General features: G+C 40.4%; 1 protein-coding gene across 1 annotated transcript; it reads right to left on the bottom strand.

Moving 5' to 3' along the window:
• Window positions 1-2,040: 2,040 nt before the first annotated feature.
• Window positions 2,041-9,628, bottom strand: LOC144633964 (uncharacterized). Its single transcript, XM_078492902.1, has 6 exons — window positions 9,421-9,628; window positions 5,753-6,089; window positions 4,999-5,145; window positions 4,328-4,373; window positions 3,255-3,542; window positions 2,041-2,661 (listed from the first exon to the last, which is right to left on the bottom strand). Exons 2-6 carry the CDS (start codon window positions 6,078-6,080, stop codon window positions 2,373-2,375), a joined length of 1,098 nt encoding a protein of 365 aa, XP_078349028.1. The 5' UTR covers window positions 6,081-6,089; window positions 9,421-9,628; the 3' UTR covers window positions 2,041-2,372.
• Window positions 9,629-22,570: the final 12,942 nt, after the last annotated feature.

The raw sequence follows: 22,570 nt of genomic DNA, 5'->3' as shown, positions 1-22,570 counted from the left end.
TGTGATTAATTAGCAACGCACTGAAAGTGTAGAATTTGACGGAACGGCAAGGAATTTTAGCTTTCAGGAAGGAAATTTTCGTGGCTGGTCTGTCCGCCAAAGACTCATCAGGACTCGGTGAAGCTAACTCGTCGAACATCGCGCGGTCCCGCTAGCGTCAAATGGTGCTTCTTAATCGCGTAGCATCCAATGCGTAACGTTAAATTGTAATGAATACTTTCGTGGCTGTCTACAAAAACTTTTTTGGCATAGTCAACGTATTTCCGCCAGTCGCTTTAACGATACGAGGAATGAGAGTCAACTGTAACTGAATAATTTAGATGTTAGCTAGTTCGGGCGGTTTATTCCCGGGTTTATAACATAGAGGGCAAAATTACTGAATGCTGATTGGCTGAGACAGAGGGCATTTTTCCTTAATTTTGGTAATTGCCCCGGGCAAAATTACATGATCCTGATTGGACAAACAGGAAAATTGCTCGTTTCTGATTGGCTGAGCGCGCTGCACTTTGTTGGCTTCAAGACGGCGGGATTTTGAGCAGAATTTTCAAACACAGCGCTCGCTTGTACATAGATCTTTTCGAATTGGACTTCAGTTTCCGCAGATAAGTGATGAAAATGGAATGGAAACGGGGTGATAGCTTGAAACGAAAGCTGAAAAAGAAGATTATTACAGTTAAACGGTAAAAAATTGCATCAGACACTTGCGAGTGTGCGACGATTCAAACTCATTCATAGCGGCCGGCAACTGACATCTCCGTTTCACTTCTTCATCTCTAAGACTCATCACCGGCAACCCAGGATATAAAAGGACATATATAGTTTGTTCTGTGAAAGAAGGTCACATTTACCGGACAAATTATTCTACAATTTGTTTGAGGTCGTCGTTTGCTGTTATCTATGTCGAGGACTGACATGTGAGCCGCTCGTAGAGTAAAGCTTCAAAACGTGCAAACAGGTGAATAAATTAAGCTTACGTTTATATTGAGTGTTCGCTTGTTTAGTTGTTAATAGCTTTTTTTTAATTATTTTCACGACTTTCATACCTTTCTTCATACAACTGTCAGCGTTATTCTCTCCGACGTCAAATTGCTCGTTACGAGGAACGTTTTCGTTTCGCACCAATGCTTCGCGCTGTACAGTTTTATTAGCAGAAATTTAAATTTTACCCTCTTGTCATAAACAAGTAATCACATTTTCCTCGTAAAATTAAGGATAAATAAATTGCAGAGTCGCGAAGCGACGAGGGCAATTTCCTGACTAATTTCCTTGTCTTCCGCATCAAAACCTGTTTTCCTCAATTCCTCACAATTTAACCCAACCTTGCCAAAACCGGTTTACTCAACACCCAAGGGACCAATATATGATGCTGTTATTGGTTATTTCGGTTGTTAATCCAATTATCCTCATTCCCAAGGGAAATACACACGCACCCTGAAAACAACTAGGATGCCCTTAGGCATCCCAAAAACAGAAACGATATACGTACTTTGCCTGCTGCTTTGGTTTCGACTACCTCCATAGTTTAATAATAAAAATAATAATAATAAAAGCTTTTATTTATACACGATAAATGTTTTGCAGCATAGCTGATGTGGTCGTGTTTACAAATTACTAACTGAGTAACAACCAGTGTGGCTAGGTTTAAGGATTTCCAGTCTATGAAACCGGTATTCGGCGTTCCCCATTCAGCATAACTTACAATTCGACTGGTAACTAATAAGCTAGCTAAAAGCATTGTGGGAAGGAGGATAACAGTCCTGTCATTTCTCCTTAACACACGCATAGTCTCCTGAGAAGATGGCAATATCTTCCTATTCTCCGGTGGACTGGTTGCCTTTAAAAGGCGAGCCTTGGCCAATGGACAGACCTAACCTTTTAATGAAGCGTATCTACTAATGCCAATAAGAAGAATTGCTTTATGGCCTTTTTTAAAGCTAACAATCAAGAGGAAAAATACTCGGCGAGGATTTAAGCAAAATCTGCAATAATGACAGCAACGAGCTTTATTTCTTTATTTGCTTGTAAATCTAATGGGCTTAGCCTAACTGGTTATTGACAAAAGCAAAAGAGTACATAGATTTGGCCTTTGAAGATGTATGTACAAATTCACACCCAACCTCCAAAAAAATAATGTCTCTAACATCGATTTTAAAACTGTGAATGTCTACTGTCTGTTTTCCTTATTAAAGAAATCAACCCGAACTTCAAAAATTTGCGTTATATCATCTTATCTCACCTCGTTTCACCTCACATCAGATCAGTTTCTACCAGAACATATTATAAAACGATGTCTTAAAGCCTCGTCGAGATGATGTAAAAACCTGGTATTAGTGGGGTTTCCTAAACTAATGGCAACGATCTTAATGTTCAAATTATATAAAACTGTGAAGTGGGTGATTGAAAAACAATTCATTTTTCAGTTCAGTCTCCAATAGCTCATTGATGAAAACAATGAGATCGCTGAAGTATGCGTGAATTGTAGTCCCACTGTCCCTCTTTAAGCCGATATCATAGACTGAATGGCCTGAATTCTTGAGGTCAAGGACTGGATTGTCACTCATAACACGCTCCAGTTTCACTTCTCCATTGATGTACAGTCGAACTTTACGATCCGCACGTCCCCAAGTCATTGCCACGTGTCTCCATACATCCGTGTCCATACTGCAAAAAAATTGCGAGGAAACCTTATACGATAGAAAACAATGAAACTCGATGTAAATTATTTAAATTACAGCAATTCAGCAATTACAATTCAAAACTCAAACATCCTTTATGGGCATTTCTATTTTATTTTCGTGAAAGCCAAATAGATAAGCAGGTATTTTTTGATATTTTCCTGTGGATGAGGGGCCAAATAGGATGCATTAAATGTCCCCTTTTTATATTAAATTAAAATTACAAAAATTTTAAGGTTTTATTTTTTATTATTATTTAAAAAAAATTTATTAATTTTTAATATAAATAAATAAATATACTTCTGATGTTTATAACCGTGTATAAAGAAATGTAATAAATAAATAAATAAAAATAATCCTTCTCTAGAGGAAACTGTCGAGCAAACAGATAACTGAATATGATTTGAGTTTGAGCCGTCTTTCGAAAACTATTATCTGGACCTACCTCGAATATTACATTAAATTCAAGCAGTATCTAATGGGAGCATAGCTTCTATCAGATGCGTTTCGCTTCGTTTATCAGATTTAGAGCTAACTTGATATAATTTTATTTAGGCCGTGTTGCAAAAAAAACATTACCTCGTCCCTGTGCAACCATGGATCAAATCATTGGACACTTGATTTCTTGCTTGGACACACAGCTTGCCAGCTGAATGAAGGCCAAACCGAAACTGGTGAGGAGATGACCAGTCAGCATAAATTTCTTGTGAACTTGATAATGGCGATACCAGTTTGATCCACACTGCAATGGTTAGGTCGGTTTGTTGGAATGGAATGGCTGATGTCTCGGCAAACGTCCCTTGCGTTCCGTCCAAATACAGTACTTTTTTACCATTCTTCTCTACGAACTTTGCAGCTCCGTGTAAACTATTAACAAGGACAATAATTTGCAATTAATAACAGGGTTTAAAATTAAATTCGAATGGAATTCCAACCACCAAATATAAATTGAAGAAAAAAGAATGGAATCACGTAAGTCAACTAATGTGTTAACCCTCGGACGTACAAGGGGGGGGGGGGGTGGATGCCACCCCCCCGTAAGGTTTTTTCCAAATTTTGAAAAAAGCATTTACCCTACAATGCTGAAACTTTCGGTAGCTGTTCATTCATCCTTTGCGGAAATTTTGATATGTCAACCATGTGCCCATGGTATATGACGTTGCCATGGCAACGTCATAAATACAAGCAGGTCTTGCCCAAAATCGTCATTTTTAACATTTTTCTTAATTTTTTCCAGTTTTTTAAAACAGAAGTGCAAGATTTGTTTATTTTTACATTCCATAAGCATTCTAGCTTGATTTTGCATCAATTTCCGTTATTTTGTGACTTTCTAAGAAAATGTTGAAATCCAAGATGGTGGATCCAAGATGGCGGCTCTTATGGCGTCACGTGACGTCATATGACGTCACAGCCAATTAAAATTATGTCATCTTGTAGAGTAAGCTAAGGGCTTTCTTGTCAGAGTAAAATAATTTCGCTACGCCTTAATATAACGAAAACTCCGGGGAGGGGTTCCATCCACCCCCCCCCCCCCCTTGTACGATGATGGGGGTATGAGTTTGCTTGTACGTCCGAGGGTTAATACCAAAAACCCCTTTTTACTGCATGCACAACAGAGTTTTACCAAAGACGTCCTTTATGACATTCGTTACTTTAGCTGGTTGTCCGTACCACTAAGCGTCCAGTGAAAAAGAAAACCTGTAGAACAAAAAGAATGAGCTTTAGTGATGGAGGTGTTAATCTTTATAAACTGTAACTTCGAGTTGACCAGTTTTCTAGCTTCATTCATTTCTTTTAGGTTGTAAAGAGTTATCCCATTTCAATATCTCTAGTGTATCATATCTTACAAAGATCATTTGATTATGCCGTTTTTAGTAGATGTAAAATCTCAGAAAACCTTTGTCGACAAATTTAGAAGAATAGTAAATGGAATCAGAACAATTAAGAGTGCTCGTTAAATGATGTGGAAACTAAAAGTATGCATATTCCACAGATCAAGGTATGAATGAAATAGTAACAATTATATGCCATTTCAACGAGCTTTGACAGAGATCTGGGCAAACTCCAGTAAAAAAAGCTATTCAGAAGAATAAATGGAAATGCCTTGGGCGCACCTTGCTAAAACCCGCTGGTAGCATCACCAGACAAGCTTTGACCTGGAACCCGACAACAACGCCCCACGTTTCCATTAAAGAAATCAAGTTCTAGACAAGATTTAGCACGCACCAGTTAGAAAGGGATGCACAGAACAGGAGGATGTGCAAGGAGTGAAGAGCGAACACATCTACCATTTCGTTCCATATAAAAAAAATTAGGGACCAACCTTTCCCAATATGGCAATATATCTGAATGGCTTCTCCAGTTCTGTGACGATCCAGCCAATAATCACCGCTGACTGCTTCTTCCCCTTCAATCGCCTTGATTTCTAAACATGATACAGCTGGTACCTCGGGGACGGATCCGATGGGTACTAAGCAAAAATAACAAAAAAATAAAACATTCACTAGCTTTTCAATAACAGTGAAAACTGACATTAATTTGCCAGTAATCAATTTCTATGTTGAAAAATTTACTGGGCCAGCCTTCATTCTCAGAGGCGAAAGAACTATTAATTCCCCCCCCCCACCGCGCCGCGCAACAACCACCGGCCCCAATTCATAGTATAATCACTCTTTAACAGTAAATTTTTTTTTCTTGAAGCAAAAAAAATCTGACTTTTCATTTTTTCTTTACTTCTTTAGTTCTGAAAAAACAATATTCTTCCCCAATACATGTCAAGAAGACGTGTAACAGTTTATTACCCTGCAGTAGGGGGAATAAGTGCCAGTTGATGCCACTTGTCCGAGAAGTGACTGAGCCCGCGGTTTTCCTCCCACAACTTGCTAAGCAATATGACGTATTTATACGCGGCTTTCGGATCGCGCTAGATTTTGATTGGATGAAAGACTTCGGTGATTCTTCGAGTGCTTCAATGACGATTTGCCAAAACTGGCACTTATTCCCCCGACTGCCTGGCCAACCTGGGTATCCGGGCACATAGTTTGTTTAAACTCGGGGCTCTCACCATGAACACATACCTCGGTTAAAGGACACGGTCATGTAAATCCTCTTTTGGTCTGTAATATAATCATCAGGTCTCGTTTCTTTGCTTCTGTTATTCAATTCACAGATACTTTCTTCCATCACATAGTTGATGCTCTGACATCTTGCCTCATTCTGACATCCTGTGATGCAGACATCAGGGCTGCTAACCTTGAACTTGTCAAACGTGTGAAGTTTAAGTGCGCCACCGTAATTCGATGACTGCGATCCGCATTGCCCAGCGGCTTTAACTTGAGGCATCCGTGACACCAAGTAGAGGGAAATAGCTACAATCAGCAGTCTCGCAGAAATGTGTTGCTTCATGTAGGGACCCTTGATGAACAGAATAATCTTTTTAAAAAATCAAAGAATAAATGAACGATGCTTGTTTTCGATTTGAGTTTGCTCAGTTGGTTTAGAATTTGCTGCACACCTTTGCATGGATCTAGTCCACCGCTAAAGCTCAAATAAAATCTCCCATCATATTTTTTTTTAAATTGATCCATCGATCTCATTACTTTTGTGCTGCGCATTTAAAACGTATTTTTTTTTTTATTGAGTTTGGCACAACACAAATTTTATGTTAATATTTAGTGATTATTATTATTTTTTCGGAGAACCAAGAGGGGATAATGCAGATAAAACCTTTGCCGAAATTTGACAGTGAGCGACTGTCCAGCGAGCGTAGAGGCAACAACGAATAAAATACAAAAAAAAAAAGCAAGGAAGGCAGTGCCAATAAATCAGGCCCTGCTAGGGTAAATTCCGCCAAGCAACACGGCGTTTAAACAGCGACATGGAAGAAATAAAATGGCGAGGAACGACAAGACTTTTATTTAATAGCAAAGTATAAGGAAATACGACAACTAAGCCCAGATGTCATTTCCGCCGAGTGAGATCAACCCGCCTTTGAAAAATTGACAGTGAACGCTTGAAACTGCTGACAGCAGTCCAAAAAAATCGCCCGTAGAGGTCGAGAAATCGGTGGTGAAATTTTTAGCGATCGAGAACTTTTGATCAGTTGAGAACACGTCGTTTTTTTAATTAATCTGTCAAAGAATTAAATTAGATTAATTTTAACGGCTTCTGCTCCGTGTATAAGTTCAAAGTCACGTCGTTTTTTATTTGGTCAAAATTAAAAATTAAAAAATTTGATCAAATTTAGAATACTGTTTCTTACTGCGATATTAAAGTGCCCGAAAAACTTCTGCTCAGAGTCAAATCATTTTTCTATTGGTTGAAAAATTTAAATTACTGTGTTTAATGTGAAATTAAAGTGCTCGAGAAACTCCTGCTCTGTGTACTAAGTTCAGAGTCAAATCGTTTTTTGATTGGTCAAAAAATTAAAAACAGCTTTTTTTGCTGCTCATTTTATAGTGTCCTAGAAACTTCTGCTTTGTGTACCTAATTTATTCACGTCTTTTTAAATTAATTTATATATTGGTCAACACATTAAAAACGTTAAATGCCTTTTTAAAATACCGGATAAAGTTCTGCTCTGTGTACCTAGGCTAATCACGTCTTTTGTGTTCTAAAGTTAGACACATCGTGTTTTAATCTGTCAAATAGTTAAAGGGACACTGTCACCAGTTTCACTTCAAAAACTCAAGAGGCTAAAGGCATATGGAAACTACGAATAGTGGTCCAATTTTGTTAAAATCACCAACAAGTGTACTGAAGCGATAAACAAGTGATATTATTGTGATGCCATCATAAACTTAAAATCTCAACTTGAAAAAGTCAGGCTGATTTTTCACACCTTGTGGAGTGGAAAAATACCTAAAAATTATTATGGCTCCCTCTTTCTTCAACAACAATTTACTTTATATCTCTACCTCGATGTACTCTTCGCATTTCATGTACGAGAAGACCTATTCGCCAATTTTAGTACTTTTTACCGAAAAGCATTAAAATCCCCGTGAATGCACGAGAAACTCCTGCTCCGTCTATTAGTTCAGAGTCACATCGTTTTTTAATTGGTCGAAGATTTAATACACCGTATTGAAAGAAACTCCTGCTCGTTTTTAATTATTCGAGACACTAAAAATTAAATTCAATTAAACTCCTGCTCTGTGAACCTAGATTTCTCACGTCTTTATTAACCCAAAATAAATAAAAATTTTCCTAACCGAAGAATCACGAACGAAGAATGTAGTTTGCCTATAGGTGTCAGAACTGGCTGAATATGTAAAGACAGTGTCTAATTCCAACATGAAGAAATAGGAAAAAATTTTTCACGTTCTTCCAAAACCTAGCCTGCGAATACAGCCATCTTTCATCATAACGACAACAATAACACACGCTTTATAACCAAGCGGGAGCGATGGGAGGCGGCTGTATTCGCAGGCTCCCCAAACCCCCAATTTCGTCAATTAACGTTTCTCAAATAACGACTCAAAGATGCTTTCTCCTTCACTTTAAGATTATTTTGTTGTGCATGTCGACGACACCCTTATTCTTACTTGTCATAAAATAGAACGGGACAGTTTTCTCGAAAATAAATAAATTATATTTAGACATGTATTTAGAGAGGAAGCCACTTCAGCTCTAGGTGGTTTTCATGCGGGTCCTCTATCCAGGTCGAACTGGAATTTGGACACCAAGGTTGTTTTTTTTTTTGGAGAAAGGAAAACCAGAGAACCCGGAGAAAAACCCTCATAGCAAGGCGAGAACCATCAACAAACTCAACTCACGTATGGCACGTACGGTATGGAAATATTATTCCGGTTTTAAAGATACTTAAACCTGGCAAATGAATAAATCGCACTTTCATAGATAGACGGTACGCGCTACCTGCTAATCGCACACAAAGATGATTGTTTTTGTTATTTGCATTATAGGTTCGACTCATGTGATTTTCGACGTTTAGCCCGGGCCTAAGACACACAAAATTGACTCGAACGCACTTCGCTAATCTATGATTACTACTAGTATTAGATATATATAGCGCTAACGTCTAAGATAATAAAGCTTTTATCCGCTATTGTCACATCAGGGCAAAGTATTCTGCAAGTCATTACAACAAGCCGGTTCATGTTTCTTAACGTCAAAACTAACAGACTTGCTATCTTTAAATTGCAATTTTCATTTTTTTTTTTTACAAAATTGCCAATGTAAAAACTTTAAGAATACGTGTGAAATTAAATGTTGATTTAAAAGTGTTAATTCTAGTTAGGAGCCCAAATTACCGAGTGCGATGTAAACACCTGCCTACTGAGAAAGCCAAGCATAATTTTTTGGTCGGTGTCCGTGTAATTGTGTAATTTCTTAATCCAACTGACATTACTTTATAAAGTTATTGAGACTCTAAATGATCTTAGTTTTAAACTATTCACTTGGTTCCCTTGCAATCGCACAATTTTAGGTTAATCGATCGCTTCGGCGAGTATAGGAAAGCTGAGTAAGAAATTTCCTTCACTGCCATGTAAGTCAATTGGAAACGACTTGGAGACAAAACAAACTCAACCAATTGTTTCTTTTAAGTAGAGATGGAATAAAGATAATTATTGAACGCAAGCTAAGCAGTCTCTAAAACTATAGAGTTCGCAATTTCTTGCTAGTCCTAGCATCGGCGAATCGAAAACTCTGTCAGGTTGCCCACTACCTTAAAACATTTACAAGGTGACACAAATGTACCTACATATAATGTCTGACCATTTCTTACCTATCGTAGAAGCAAAACTCCTTCTCTTCGTCGATCCTACAAGATACGATTCCTGTGTCTCATAGCTAACTGAAAATCCATAACACTCATTTTTTTTTGCGATGCAGCTCGATGTTACTGGAGGAATAATTTCGTGTTCCTCGTCAATTATAGGTAATCATGAATAATTTTAGGTATGCCTTCAGAGAGTAGTTTCTTGAAGCAGGACTTTCTTTCTCCATAATGCATAATTTATTACCAATCCTGTCTGATTACTCAAATGATAAAGGTTAGGTCACTGCGCCTCCCATGAAGTGAGAGCATAATCATTATTAATTAATAAGAGGTGCAGCCTTTAATTAAGCGGCTTCTAATTTTCTTTTGAAATAAATTATACCTATGTAATAAAATCAGGAACTTAGTAATAAAATCTAATTTAAGCTATTGAGTGCTTTACAACTGATTCTTTGAAATGAATGAATCGGCTGATGCCGCTGCTAACAAATCACAATCAATCAGGATATATTATCCTGCCATTATGGTAGATGGAATTTATAATTTGTAATTTTCATTTAATTGTAATTTACCCACGTAACACAGAAGAACTCTCAGGGCCTGATTAGCCCCGGGCTAGCTCGGTTTGCCGAGATGACTTCGAGCGCGGTATTACATGAGCCGAGCTAGCTTGGATTTGGCACGAACGACGGTTTAAATTTAGCACGAATGATTTTGGCGCGAAGATTGAGTCGGCATCACGATACCGGGATCTCGCCTAACCGGGCTGGCCCGGATGTCATTTTATCGCAAAATTGAGTTTTGTTGCGTTTAACAGCGTGTCGAGATCTCGGTAAACCGAGCCAGCCTGGCTCATGTAGTCAGACCTTCAGTAGCTTGTTAGGACGTGTATGTGCACCGAAGATCAATTTGAAAATTGGAGTGTTGGGTTTTGTGGAGGGAGTAAAACCGAAAGGACCGGGCAAAAACATCAGAGCAAAGAAGAGAACCAACAACAACCTCAAACCACATATGGCACCCACCAGGCCGGAATCGAATTCGGGCACATTGGTGGGCAGCGCCACCCCTGCTCCCCATGTATCGGTGAAAACACGTGATATATTCTTGACACAATAAAAATACAAAAGCTAAAAAATTAATGAATGGCTCACTGAAGTATTTCATTATGCAGTCCATCGTTTACGGGAGTATTATTCCCGGGGGGGGGGGGGGCGGGGTATTATTCAAGGGGAAGAAGTTCAAAAATGAAGTATATTCCTTCAGGCTAAATGTTGTTTTACAACTTATCTTGGAAAATTTCTGATATACATTCTGAAATGTTTTGTTTAACAAATGCTACCTACTATAACTATTCTGTCTTTCATTGCTGCATTTATGTATCAGTCAATTCCAAAACCGCCCATGCCCCCCCCCCCCCGGGCAAACCTCCGGGTATTTGACTTTTTTTAAATTTTTGGTCAAATTCCCCACTATATTGACAGCTTACATGGTCAAATGCCCCACCGGTTAGGGTCCGGACTTCAAAGAGGCCGATGTTAAAGGGCCGATGTTACTTTTGCTCCATGTAACTTGAAAACGCTTTTTTTCTAGCTTAGCTATAACGAAAACATAAGAATAAAATCTCTTCTGACAACGAATCCACACCTAATTACTTTTCAATAAAGGCAAAAGGCTATCAAATCAAAAACAGAGGTGGAATCGTGAAATGACAGGCGTTCTGTGAACATTTTCATAGGCGTACGGGCCGGGGGACAGGGGGAGCTGCAGCCCCCCCCCCCCCAAATTTTGGGCAGTTCAGATTTTTTGGGCAGCAAGAGAAATTTGGGCAAAGCCAGATATTAAAGAAGTTTTTTTTTTCACACACATGTACAATAGGAGTTGTGGCACAAACCGTGACAACTCGCTCGGCTCGCCCAGGCTCGCCTCGCTCCTTGTCACAATTTGTGTCCATAACTCCTATTGTACATGTGTGCGCGGAACGCAAGACGCCTTTCTTACCCCTCTTGCGCCACGAGTTGCAAAAAAGGCGTTGGCGGCACCTCTAACGGCCCGCAGCAACAGAGAGCGCCACCTGTGTGCTAGATTTATTTTTCAATTAAACAAATATTTTCTTTGGTATATACAACAGATGGCTGCCGCAAGATATTCGTCAGAAGTTTTGCAAGCTATGATGGAGGAAAACCTCCGTGAATTTCAAAGAAACCCCCAAAGAAATTTAACTTTTTTACTGGCCAACACCGATTTTAACGATTGGCTCCGAGTATGGAAAATGCGAGTACCCGAAACCGACACAAACAACAAAGATCTTTACATTTTTGCAAGAAAAAACAAAAAAAAGTTTTATGATCTTTTGGTAAGTGAAATTGAAGACTTGAAAGACATAAAAACAAGCTTTGGACTTGAAGTAAAATTTTCGATACAAAGAAACGGAGTCACGCAACACATGGAGCACTATTTTAGAGAAAGAGAACCACACGTTTTTACAAAAAACACCAAAGACCAAATAAAAAAAGAGTTTGACAATTTTATTGAAAGAGCAAAGGGAGAAATTGAGGCTTGGTCAGAGAGAGGCTCGGGGTGGGCCATTGAAAGAATAACAAAGGCGTACATCAATGTTGCGCGTTATCAGCCATTGAGAGGTGGTACTTATTTGCCTTTGCCCCCCAAATTGGCAAACAAAAAAGCAATTATTAACGTGCAAAACAGGGATAACGAATGTTTGAAATGGGCTTTGAGAGCTGCATTATTTCCGCCAAGAGATGGGAAAAATCCGCAAAGAACAAGCAGATACCCAGTTGACGACGGAATAAACTACAATGGAATTGATTTTCCAACGCCACTAAAGCAGATTGACAGGCTTGAGGCGCAAAACAGAGGCCTTGCAATAAATGTGTTTGGATGGGAAGACGACTGTGTGATACCCCTCAGAAGAAGCGAAAAAGAAAATGGAATTTCCCGTATAAACCTTATGTTGATTGAGTCAGGATTAATACAGCACTACTGTTTTATAAAAAGGATAAACGCATTGCTTTACGATCAGACAAAATCACACAACAAAAAGCACTTTTGCATGATGTGCTTGACAAATTTTACAAGAGCAGACTTGCTTGAAAAGCACGAAAAATATTGCAATGGGGTTAAAGGCAGGCCAACAAAAATCGAAATGCCGGAAGAGGGAAAAAACATCCTTTCTTTTAAAAACTACCAAAAACAAATGAAAGCGCCTTTTGTGATTTACGCCGACTTTGAGGCATTGTTAAGAAAGATGCACCGATGTGAACGCGAAACGCCCAAGGACCGCCAGAAGAGAAAAGATTTTGGTGAAGAACTGGAAGACTTGAAGCCGAAAAGCTACACAGAAAAAACAGAACAGCACGAGGCATGCGGATTTGCTTACACAGTTGTAAGGAGTGATGGCAAAAACGAAAAACCAATGGTTTACAGAGGAGAAAATGCCGTTGAAGTATTTTTGAACTGTCTTTTAAGTGAAGAAAAAAAAATAAGATTTGAATTGTCATTGCCAAAACCTCTTGTGATGACGCCAGAAGACTGGGAAAACTTCAAAAAAGCCGAAAACTGCTACATTTGCGAAAAAACTCTGGTGAAACAAAACTTTTTGGACTCTTTGCCGGTATGGATTGAAAATAAAGAGGGGCTTAATTACTTTGGACAGCTACACAAAAAATGTTATTACAAAAGGAAAGAAACAGAGAAAAGTCTGGATACCGGAAACTACTATAAGCTAAAAAAGCTTGAAAAAGAAACACACAAATCAGCCGCGAAAAACCAAAAAAATTGCTTAGCGTGCCAAAAGCCGCTTATCCAGCCGAACTACAAGGATGTGGTAAAGGACCATTGCCACATAACAGGCAAGTTTCGAGGAGCCGCGCACAACGTGTGTAACTTAATAATGCGAATAAAACCAAAAACAGTCCAAATACCAGTTGTATTTCACAACCTAAGGGGTTATGATGCGCACCATTTAATGCAGGCAATGTCAAAGATTTCAAAAGAGGCACAGAAAGAGGTAAAGTGTGTCGCAAACAACATGGAAAAATACATCACATTTTCACTAGGGGGTTTAAGGTTTATTGACAGCTTGAACTTTTTACCTGGGAAGCTTGAAAAACTTGTAGAAGCGACCCCAAAGGAGTCATTAAATATAACAAAGGATCTTTTGGAATCTGAAGAAAGCGAAGAATGTTTTGAACTTCTTTGCAAAAAGGGAATCTATCCTTACGAATACATGGGCTCATGGGAAAGATTTAGAGAAACAAGTTTGCCAGAAAAAGAAAAGTTTTACAGCAAACTTAACGACGAGCACATTACAGATGAAGAGTATGAACACGCGCAAAAAGTGTGGAAAACCTTTGGCTGCAAGACCTTGGGAGACTACCACGATTTGTATGTTCAAACAGACGTGACCCTGTTAGCCGACGTTTTTGAAAACTTTCGAAAAATCTGTCTTGAGAAGTACGAGTTGGACCCCGCGAATTATTACACGTCGCCAGGCCTTTCTTGGGAAGCACTTTTGAAAAAGACAGGCGTGGAGCTTGAGTTACTCACAGACTACGAAATGCACCTCTTTGTCGAAAGGGGAATAAGAGGCGGGATTTCGATGGTAAGCAAGAGATATGCAAAGGCGAATAACCCATATGTTGAGGGATTTGACCCGAGTCAACCAAAAAAATACATAATGTATCTTGATGCAAATAACCTTTACGGGTGGGCAATGAGCAAGCCGCTTCCAAAAAGTGGTTTTAGATGGAAAAAGGTTATGCCAACAGAAAAAGAAATAACGACAAAAAAAGAGTATGCAAAAGCTGGATGGATTTTAGAGGTAGACTTGGAATATCCGAAAGAGCTGCATGACGCCCAAAACAGCTATCCATTAGCGCCAGAGAAAAAGAAAATAAGCAAAGAAATGTATTCACCTTACCAAAAGAAATTAATAAAAAATCTTGGGTTAGACCCCCCAAACACTGAAAAGCTTGTTTTAACTCTTGAAGACAAAACTAATTACGTCGTGCATTACCGTAACTTGCAGTTTTATCTAAAACAGGGAATGAAACTTAAAAAAGTGCACAGGGTTTTAGAGTTTGAACAGGAATGCTGGATGGAGCCCTACATCCGGATGAACACAGAATTTCGAAAAGAAGCAAAAAACGACTTTGAAAAGAACTTTTACAAGCTAATGAACAACTCGGTTTTTGGAAAAACAATGGAAAACTTGAGAAACCGTGTAGACATAAGAATAGCGCGAAGCGACGAAACAAAGAAAATAAGAAAATTAGTTGCAAACCCATTGTATTCAAGGCATGTAATGTTTTCAAACGATCTAGTTGGAATAGACATGCGAAAAAGTAAGCTTATTCTTAATAAGCCTGTCTACACTGGGATGACTATCCTTGACAACAGCAAGATACTAATGTATGATTTCTTTTACAACCATCTGAAAAAGGTATACGGTCCACGTTGCGAGCTCTTGTATACGGACACAGACAGCCTTTTGCTCGAGATCGAAACAGAGGACATCTACGAAGACATGGAATGGAACAAAACTCTGTATGATACAAGCGACTACCCAAAAGAGCATCCACTCCATTCATACGAAAACAAAAAGGTCTTGGGAAAAATGAAAGACGAATGCGCAGGAACCCCCATATCAGAGTGTGTTTGTTTGAGGCCCAAAATGTACTCGATAATGACGGAAGGTGAAAGCAAAAATGAAATTGAAAAAATAAAGAAAGACTTCCCTGAGGCGAAAATAAAAGAGTGCACCTGCGAAGGAAAAAAAAATGCAGGCAATAATGGCAAACGACGAAGAATTGGTCAAAAAAATAAAAAAGAAACATCCGAAAGCAAGCGTGTCAAAATGCTGTAACACGATAAAAGTGGACGAAAAAAAAAATCAAAAAAGCAAAGGGTGTAAAAAAGAGCGTTGTAAAGAAGAAAATTGAACATGAAGATTATTTAGAAACGCTTTTTGGAACAAAGCAGTTATGGCATGGAATGAACATACTTAGGAGCGAGGGTCATGAGATTTACGGAATGCATCTCAACAAGGTCTCGCTGTCGCCTTTTGACTCAAAGCGATGGATAGCGGATGATGGGATACATACAAATGCTTACGGGTATAAGTTTTGCGAAACAAAGCCGACATAAACAGAACGTTTATAGCTTTTCTGAGCCCAAGGGGCTCAAGCACTAAGTGCTTGGTGGTAACTGTGTATTTGGAGGAATAATAAGCAATTCTTCACGCACAAAGCCGCGCTTTGGACCATCGTGCAAGTAATAAAGCACTGGCTGATCAGGTTTAGTAACAGACCTTTCGATGCTGTAGACTTTTAATGACCAAATCGGATCTGTTGCCCTTTTTACGCCGCCTTCTAGCTCGCCAGGTTGGTAGAGATAGCGCACATTAACGAGAGAGAGTATTTTTTTTCTTTCTTGCCAACAGGCCTTGTATATTTTGAGGACGGTTTGGACGAAACAGCCTTTTCTTTGATTGCAGTAGCAGGTTTTTTTCCAGTAAGACTGGTAACTTCGTTGTTCAGAGCGGTAACAACTTCGGGAAGCCTTTTTACCCACGCTGTCGACCGCTGGCCAGATGGCAGGTTCATCTCGACACCGTACTGATAACCAAACAGGCGCCCTGCCAGTGTTTGATTAAAACGTTCAACAATAGCTTGATCTCTGTGAATGTTAACACGCCCGCGTCTAATATAGGTTTTGTGATTTTCCATTTCTTTAGTAACAGCTCCCATGAATTCGCGACCAGGGTCAACTTGCAGCATCTGTGACCATTTTAGTGCACTTCGCCTGTAAATTGTCTGAAAACCTTTTGCAACCTCAGTTGAATCTTTGGAGGTCAAAGGCTCGGCCTCTTTGAAACGGCTGGCAACGTCAACAACAGTCAGCGCGTATTTGTAAACTTTTCGCCCTCGCGGCAGTTTGTCGTGTGGCAGAAAAAGAAGGTCCGCCTGGTGGACCGCGTTAGGAGAAGAAACATCGAATTTTGGGCGAGGAACGTATCGTGGTGCCGGAAGGTAGATCTGCCAAAGGGCCTGCTTAACTAGCCACTTTTTTGCGGCATCTTCGGAAACCTTAGCAGCCTCGGCTAATTTTTTTATCGCAGCAATTCCCTTCCAGTAGCCCTGGGGGCTATAGTAGACTTTCGAGATCTTTGCATCCATGCGTATACAAGAAAAAAAGAAACGTTTAAAGAAACCGAAAGGCAGCGTACCCAAGTGCAAGCGCGCCAGCGCCAACGAACATCAGTTCACCTTGTTTCTGCTGCTCGCTTGGCTGATAGAAATCAGAGAACTTGGGTTCTTTCGGAGGAATCATTTGTTTGTCAGGATGTGCCTGGTTGTAGAGTTTGAAAGCGTAGTCAGTGTTTGTGAAGTTCTGTTTGGCCTGCTCTTTTATTTCCGCGTTGGTTTGTATCCAGTCGAGGAGCTTGGTGCGGTCGCGAGAGTATTTCGCGTAAGCTGCCTGGTAAGCCTCGAGAGCTTTGTCGTGTCTTTCTTTTTCTTTTAAAGCGGCGTCATCTCCGCCACCCAAAGCTCGAGCAAGGTAGTTGCCGCCAATGAAAGCAGCAGCGTTCAAGATAGCTCCGCCAGCCATAATCGCTACGCTTGCCATAGTAGAACTTTGTTATTATATTATGCGAATTTTTTTTAATTGGTGGGGAGGATTTTCTGGTCCTCGAGATACTGTTTAAGTGCAACGCTGCCAGCCATGACGGCTGTGAACTTTACATAGTTCATAAAACTGCTGCTTGGGTCGGATGTGAAGTTTTCTTTCACAACTTTTTTGGCAGCCCAGCCGATTCCGGCGGCGAGACCTGTAATGGTGGCGGCATCCATGAGTGTTTTCACGAGCTTGTTGTCCGACATGACGGTTCAGTATAAAATAATAAAAAATATTCAATTGAAAATTTTTTTTTTGTTTATTCTTCACCGTTTTGCGAAGCAAAGTTTGCAACTTCTTCACCAGATTCAACTTTTTTTGTTTTTTTTTATACCTCTTTTAAAAATTGTATCCTCATCCTTATGCATCTGAATAGCGGTTTTAACGCAAGTTTTGGTAAATTCAAACCAAAGTAATGCAATACCACCCATAGCTGCACCTTTAACAAGGCTGTCAAGAATAAAACCAAGGGACATTGTCGGTATAATAAATGAAAAATAAATGTTTAAAAGAAATTTTTTTAATCCATCGGACGGATTCCTCTTTTTGGTTGCGGGATTCTCGATGCCGCAGGTGCCTTTGGCACTCTCTCTCTTTCTGAGTTTTCAACACTTTGCGAAAATGTGCCTTCGTTTTTCTCTGTTGTAACTTGAGAGTCAGCAGGAGCATTTCTTATTTTATTGAAAAAGGCTCTGATGTCTTCGCGTTTGACATAAGTTGTAATAATTGTAACGCTCAAACCAAGCAAAGAGATCCATTGGGTTGTGCTTAAACCGCGGGAAGCAGCCTCGGGTGTCTCTTCGGGAGCAGTTACCTTTTGCTTCGCAGCGGCAGATTTCTTTTCTTTGTCTTTTGCAATGATTGCCTGGGCATCAATCGCGGCTTTTTTTTGTGCTTCACGAGCCTGTTTTGTTTTTTCAGCTGCAAGCTTGCCAGCAGCTACTCGCTTTGGATTTTTGGCAGGCTTTGTTGCAGGAGTTGTTGAAGTAACTTGTTTCTGTTCTTCTTGAGCGATCGGAGTTTGTTCGAGCTCGGCCATTATATAATGAGAAAAAAATAATATTTAAATAGAAAATTGCTCAGCAAGATTTTTTGGTAAGCAATTGCTAAGCATTGTTCAGTAATTACTTAGCATTTTCTTAGCATTGCTCAGAAAAATCTTCAGTAGTTGGTGTTTCTTTGGTTTGCAACTTTGTCGGGACCCCTTGGGCGTCTTTGACGCGTGCTGCGCACGTCCCCGCGCCAGGCGCGGCTTCGTTTAAATCAATGTGCTTTGTTGTGATAAGCACAGCATTGGCAAGGGCAAGAAAGCGGCCGCATTTCAAAGCCAGACCGCCTGCCACAGTGGACAGCTCTTTGCTGATGATGTAGTCGTTTTTGAGTTCCTTCTGATAATCATTGACGTCCTTGATATTTACTGCCATACCAACGACTTTAGTAACAAGAAAAATAAAGCTGTCAATCAAGCTGTCGGTTGTTTTGGATCCAACGTATGCCTCATATCTCTTTAAGTACTTTTCAACTTCTTTATCTGTCAAGCGCTTCACCTGCTCGTGTGTCAGTTGCACACCGATTGCTTCTTTGGCTTTTCCTGTTGAAACAAGGATTGCAAGCTGTTCACGCAAAGCAGGAATGTCAGGGCCTTGAATGAGTGCCATAGCGCTTTCTGTACTTTCTGGTTCAGCTCCTAGCAGTTCCATTACGGAAGCTAATTCTTGTTTACTTGCAGCGCCCTTGACGCTCTCGGGAGGAGAAGTTGCGAACGGGTCAGCCATTTATTACTATAAAAAATATGTTCAATAAAAAAAAATTGTTCCGTAAGGGTGGCGATGAGAAATGACAAGATGCGAAAACTTATTTTTTTTTAGCTTTAAAATGATTTCTTTGTAATCCTCATGGGCAAGTTCGCCAGCGTAATCCTCAAAGATTGCCTTCGTGGTCTTGGCAGAGGGGGTGTAAAAGAAAACGATTGCCGCCACATTTTCGCGGAATGAGGCTGTTATGCTTGTCATTTTTTGAGTTAACACCCATATGCTCAAGCCTGCGTGGCGAGCAGAGAAAGCAAGATTCACCAATTCACCCGTTCTTCCCTTTACATCTTTCGATGCAGCACAGTCGTCGAGGATGATAAGCGTGTTCGTACCCTCAAAAAGAAATCTTGAAAGCCTTAACCAAGATTCCACCTCGTGCTGCTCGCAAATGAAAACAAAAAATCGAATATCTTCCTCAGCAAAGCGATAATAAGTCTTGTTGTGCTCGAAAGTCGGGCAGATGAGCACGATGTAGTCAAACTTGCCTCGGAAAGGGCCACAAAGCTGATTGACCACGTATCTTGTTTTTCCTGAGTTCGTTGGTCCCACAATGAGGGCGTTGAAGGGTATGTTGGCAGGATCCATGCTTCGCTTTGCGAAAGCTATATCAATACTCAACACTTTCTAATTCTTTATTTACAATAGAAAATTGTGCATCAGCGATAGCGAAAATGTAGCATTTGACATTCCCTGATCCTGAGGCTGTTCTCTGTATCTCTAAATTAACGCCATCCTTTGTGTTCACCAAGCGGAGCCCGCTGCCGTGCATGTTGTTGTCGCTCATGGAGCGAAGGTCAATGAAAAGCCCGAACTTTTTTTCTGCATAAAACTTTGTGGCGTTATTAAACATTTTTTGGTCTGCGTTTTTGCCAAAGAACCTGAGAACTTCCTCCCACATGTCTCTTCCTTCAACGCCCTGACTGTACACCTTATTTGGAACGCCGTTCACGCTGATTTTTACATTTGTTATGTCAGGGTTAAAGAAAGATTCTGTATCTCTTGCACCTGCGGCGTGGGGTTCAGGAAAAAGAAGTAGAAGTCCCTTCAAGGAGCGCTTTGGGACGTTAATGCTTTCGTTTATTATCGTGTCAGTAGCTTTTTTTACTGTGATCGTTTTGTAATTATGCACATGCTCGTAAAAGAAACTTTTGCCGTTAATGTAAGTGCTTTCTACTTCTCTTGCAAGTTCTTTGTGATAAATAGCCTCGTATTCGAGTTGGATGTCAGTTAGCTCATACCCAAGTTTTGATGAATCTGTTCCTCTTACAACCACATTTGGACTGTTCAGTTTTATCTCGAAGACAAGCTCGTCTGCGAGTGCGCGCGGATAGAACACGCCATGGTCTCTCAAAATCTCGTGATCAAGCGGGATACGATACTTGCTTCCATAAACTTCTGCCAGCTTCTTTTCCGCGTCAACTCCTGAGGTTTTTTTGTCACCAGCGTTTGAACGGATTTTGCATAAATCCTCGGACTGTATACCTTCAAGAAACATGTTGCTGCGCTTTTCTACCGGCAGAAAAAGGTCCTCGAAAAGTTTGTAGACGTCGTAAGCGTTCGTATCCTGCAGAGTATCTCCTGCAAACTTGACCACCATCCTTGAGACAAGCGCCCGGGTGACGTTGTTTACGAGAAAGTTGTTGGCATGGCCGCTCACCGTCAAGTTGAACACAAGAGCCAGGGAGCCTGGCACGAGAACGACGCCTTCTTCAAGCTTTGGCACAGCAACTCTCAGAATTTCTTCTGGAGACGCTTTATTCGGGTTAAATGTAACGCGATGTCGCACTCTGTCTGCCTTGAGCGCGTTTGGAGTTTTCTCTTCGAACGTTGGTCGGTGTCTTTCGCTCACGACAGCCATTGTATATTTAAATTAAAAAATGTATTTATTTAATATAACATGGCGGCAGAAGGTGGCTTTGGTGACAGAGATACTCTTTTGGAACATACAGACAACCGTGACGACCGTAATGACAACGATGACAGCGATACAACAGGCCCATTCCAACCTGGAGGGGCATCAACGCCCGGACCAAGCGAACAAATACCAAAGAGAACTACCACGATGAATAGGCCGGACGAAACAACAACGATGTTTCCTGAAATCCCCGACGATAGTGCGACAACAACCTTCACTGCTTCGAGTTATCTTGACAAAGAGTTTCCATCAGCTGACAAATCAAAGATTAAATACAAAATAGATGAAAATGGAAGGCTGCAAGTCGGGTTAATTAAACCAGGTAAGCCTTATTATTATTTAACAACCAAAATTCAAGGCAAGGAAGAATACCAGATAAATATAAGACTTCCCAAAGAAGTTTTAAAAGCCCTTGGTCCAAGTCGTCGATTAACTCTTGAAAATGAAATAAGAGGTCTTTCAGAAGGCATCAATAACAACAAAAAAACAGCAGAAGATAACAATGAAATCCCGGAGGAAAGAAAAAAAGCTAAAGAAAGAGCAAAACTACAAATTGAAAGGCGCACTGATCTACAGAAAGAATTAGATCGGTTGAAAAAAGTAGAGTACGAGCCTGTGATTGGGGTAACAATACCTTTACAAGAATTCCAGCAACACGAAACAGAAAGGCAAGAAAAGGAAGAGGAAATACGACAAGAAAGACAAGAACAGGAAGATATAGCAAACGACGAAAACAGGCCACAAGCTGAAAGACAACAAGCTCGTGAAAGAGTTGATGCCTTGAATCAAGAAATTAATGAAATAGAAAATGAAAGAGAAGAAGAGATCGAAAGATTGTCTTTAACAGACAAATTAAGAGAAAAGGTAAAAGCGATTTTCAAAAAATATGGCTTCACCGTCACAGCAGTTTTGCTTGCCGTTGGCACGACTATTGGCGTAATTCTGAGTTCTCTCTCAAACGGTTTAAAAGGTTTAGCAAAAGGTGTTGGTGACGGTCTTCAGACACTTGGCAAAAAAATTGCAAGTATTCTGCCGGGCCTCCTTGGCTCGATCGCCAGTTTTGTGTTTCGAACGGCCGGCCAGGTGATCAGCTTCCTCGGCAAGAATGCTTGGCTTTTGATTGTCGGTGTTGCTATCTTTCTTATCGAGCGAGTTACAAAACGAAGCGAGCGCTAAGCGCTAGAGGGCGCGAAGCGCCGGTGCCCCTTGGGCACCCTCAAAGAACTCGGCTGACTGCAAACGCAACAATAACGGCACCAGCAATAAGGTAGGTCTTGTTTTTTTCGTGTGCTGTATCTTCAGTGTCTGGCTTCTGCTTTTCGTCTGTTTTTGTCACAGTACCCGCTGAAGGCGTATGTGGCGCCGGCTCTTTTTTTGCAGCTTTGTGAATCGGGTTTGACGGACGACTTGTTGGTCTATTAACTTTTGATGGCCCACCGCTCATACTTGTTGCGCCCACTTTTTTTGTAGCTTTATTAACCTCATCATTCACTCCTAATTTCATCCCAACAACAGCCTGCTTAAGCTGGTTATTGTAGCCAACAACGCTTTCTGTGTTTATCACCATACGAGCGGGCATCAGCCAGGCACCTGGGCAGACTGCAAGGTTAAGCCGAACCTTAGCTTCGTCGATGGCTAGTTGGTATCTTTGGACCGACTTTGCCAGATCAGGTTGCCTTATAGCGTCTTCAACCAACACGAGGAACTCACTTTGCGCTTCCTTTGCACGGCCGCC

This window comes from Oculina patagonica, chromosome 1 (assembly GCF_052425735.1).
Source record: "Oculina patagonica isolate OP01 chromosome 1, crgOcupat, whole genome shotgun sequence".
In the NCBI taxonomy this organism is placed as follows: domain Eukaryota; kingdom Metazoa; phylum Cnidaria; class Anthozoa; order Scleractinia; family Oculinidae; genus Oculina; species Oculina patagonica.
This window is presented reverse-complemented; position numbering and strand designations above follow the sequence as displayed.

Bases quoted from the DNA above. Each gene is read 5' to 3' on its own strand.
- LOC144633964 (XM_078492902.1), bottom strand. From the start codon at position 6,080: ATGAAGCAACACATTTCTGCGAGACTGCTGATTGTAGCTATTTCCCTC. The intron at 4,374-4,998 runs GTTGGTCCCTAA...TTTGTTCTACAG, and splicing joins ATATTGCCATATTGGGAAAG to GTTTTCTTTTTCACTGGACG. The intron at 3,543-4,327 runs GTAACGAATGTC...CCTTGTTAATAG, and splicing joins GGTACGGACAACCAGCTAAA to TTTACACGGAGCTGCAAAGT.